Consider the following 2792-nt stretch of genomic DNA (forward strand, 5'->3'; position numbering starts at 1 on the left):
CCATTTGTGTTTTGTTGGATTTTTTCTCTTTTGATTTAAGATAAAACCCAGTAAACCTGCTTGTAGTTAATGGACATATCTCATTTAAACTTAAATTACATCATATGCAAGTATTTGCAAGTTCATAGTCATTGCCTGTAAATGTCTTACTTTTTCTAACTCTCAGATTTTTGGGGGAGGATGGAGGGAGGCGGTAGAGGGAGGGGAATGCAGTAATAAATTAAAATAAACATTGTTTAGTCTTTAAAGAAATAAATGATCCTTAACTTTGTCCAACAGTTGTGAACCAGTGGGCAGTATTTGCTATCCGAAATCTCACTGAAGAGAATGAGAGAAACCAAGAGCTTATTATGCAGATGGATGACGAGGGGCTGCTAGACAGTTGTGCACTTAAGAGTATGGGTTTAGAGGTGGAAAAACAAGATGGCAAGTTAATTCTGAGATCTCTCGGGGAAAAAACCTCATGAACAAAACATTAAGAACGGCCAAATCACTAAAAGATGATTTCGCTTCTAAAATATTTTTCCCTGCTCAGACAATCAAGATTTCTTCAATTTTAGTTCCAGTCTGATGTAAGGGTTACATTCATTGTCAGAAAAACTGGCAAATGATACTTCTGCCTCACTGTTGTAAACAAAAGGACACCTACACATTTTCTAAGTACCTAGGTAAATAAACCTGTGGAAAAAGATCCTAGTTTTCAGATGGTTGAAATTTCATTACATTCTTGTTTCATTAGTAGAAAGATGTCATGCGTGCAGTATTGAGTTGTTATAATTTCCATTGCTGAACCTGGAGATAACTATCAATAAAAGCTCAACAAAGAAATAACTGCTTTGCAGTCTGCCTTCTCCATTTAAATGATCTCTGCTGAGTCAGGGCTAAACAGTGAAAGTACTCCTTTTCAATCGTAGTGTTTAAATATCTCTGCTTATATAAGGATCGGTGGAACATCGGATGTACATAAATATTTAGTGAATTTAACACCACATGCCTTCTGTGTATTTAAATTATTAGTAAATTGTCTTTTCTACCCTCCTACTTTTCAGTCTTCATGACAAGTATATTAAAAACAAAGCTGAAGCTGTTGTGGCAACAGATGCTACATTCCTTTGCAATGGGGCATGTCTCTGTTTTGGAGACTTGGGTGTTTGTTTGAATTTTATTTGTTCCTTTGGATGGTAAGTCAGCCCACTTTCCTTTTATTTTGCACTTCTCATGGTTTTCTGAACTCTGGCAGACTGCTGAAGAGGTAGTTTCTCACTGTGATTAATTCTAGCAGTTTCTTTTCACCCCTCTGCCTTTCCAAAACATTGACAAAACTCATTTCCAGTTAATTAATTCAAGAGAGGCAGAAGAATGGAAGGCCCTGCCTCTTCATTTTGGGTACCCTCCGATATTGTTGTTGGACCCTGCCACTGTGGAATGTGGCATGAATGAGATGGAGGGAGAAGGGGGGTGAAGAAGGGGCGGGGGGCATGGTTAACTCTGTGTGTGCCATAGCTTTGCCCTGATAGCCAAGAAATGCAGAAGCAAAACAAGAATTACAGCTTAGTATTACTAGCGCTTGTATATCGTTGCTGTCGTCTGCTTCTCTTCAGTTGTGTCCACCAGGAAGGTCCCAGAAATGTTAAATTGCTCTTCTTGTTGTCACCATTTAACATCTTTCTTAAATGGAAAGGTAGGATTATGTCCTAAAACTGCCTGTATGGGTAACAGATACTCAGCCATGTGCATCAGCTTTTGCTCCTCCAACTCATTTTTTGATTTAAAAATGGAAAAACCACATGGTACATTCAACTATGAGAAATATATAGTAATATTTAAAACTGATGGTGAATATGGTCAGACTGAGATCTTTTCAAGTTAACCATAAGGTTTCACTGTCTACCATGCTGACCAGTTGGGACTATGGAATTGACCTAATTGACCTAGTGTGATTTTAGTCACTTGCTGGTTTTAAAGGCAATGATATAAAACTGATCTGTTTATTAAGTAAAGGATGTATATAAAGGAATAATGACAATAGGAACAAAGACTATAACCTATGTTGCTTTTAGTGACTTCTTACTTTAAAAATAAATAGGGAGAAAAGTGTCCTTTGTTTTAGCAAAGAATAATATTAATATAACCAAAATGCTTTATTTGCTTTTTAAAAATAATTTGACAGGAGCATTTCAGCAGATACTAAAAACTGTTGTGATAAGTGCTGATTTATAAATTCAGTTCTTACAAATGTTTTTGGTTCTTCTTCAGCACATAGTCTGTCAAATTGTGGTTGCTCAATAATTTCCATAAGCCTTAATGCTTGTGTTTAGGCCAGAATTCATTTGGCAGTTTAATTACTGTGTCACAGACAATTTACAGCTGGTTATGTTTCATTTTTTTAATCTTTATCTCTTCAACACAGCAGAAAATTCATTATTATAGCACCTAAATGGCAAAAAAAAATTCTACTCTAAAAAACAAGTTTTATTCAGAAGGCTACATCATTCAACTTTAAAAGGAAAGAATTAAACTTTTGCTAACAAAGGAAATCAAATATAATAGCACCTAGAAATAAAGTGAAGTCATTTTCAATTGAGTAATTATAAAACTTCAAACATTTTTATTTTAGCACCACTACCTAGGAAACTCATGTTAATTTAAGAGAGAAAAAAAAATACCACAATCATCCTGAAGAGAAAATGAACTTTTTGTGTAAGGAAAAAAATGCAAAGAATTTCCTTTTATTTAGGGTAATAAAGAGTTAAAATCCTGTTCACAAAGCAAATCCAGAAAGAACTTTGGTT

The 2792-nt window shown here is 35.0% G+C and overlaps 1 protein-coding gene across 1 annotated transcript in view; it reads left to right on the plus strand.

Moving 5' to 3' along the window:
• ATXN10 (ataxin 10) overlaps nt 1-467 on the plus strand; it is a 96769-nt gene extending 96302 nt beyond the window's left edge. Inside the window, exon 10 of the mRNA XM_010192810.1 lies at nt 280-467. Coding sequence (XP_010191112.1) covers nt 280-467 — 188 coding nt within the window. The remainder of the gene's footprint in view (nt 1-279) is intronic.
• The last annotated feature ends 2325 nt before the right edge of the window (nt 468-2792 follow it).

Source organism: Mesitornis unicolor, unplaced genomic scaffold, assembly GCF_000695765.1.
Source record: "Mesitornis unicolor isolate BGI_N332 unplaced genomic scaffold, ASM69576v1 scaffold7249, whole genome shotgun sequence".
Lineage (NCBI taxonomy): Eukaryota > Metazoa > Chordata > Aves > Mesitornithiformes > Mesitornithidae > Mesitornis > Mesitornis unicolor.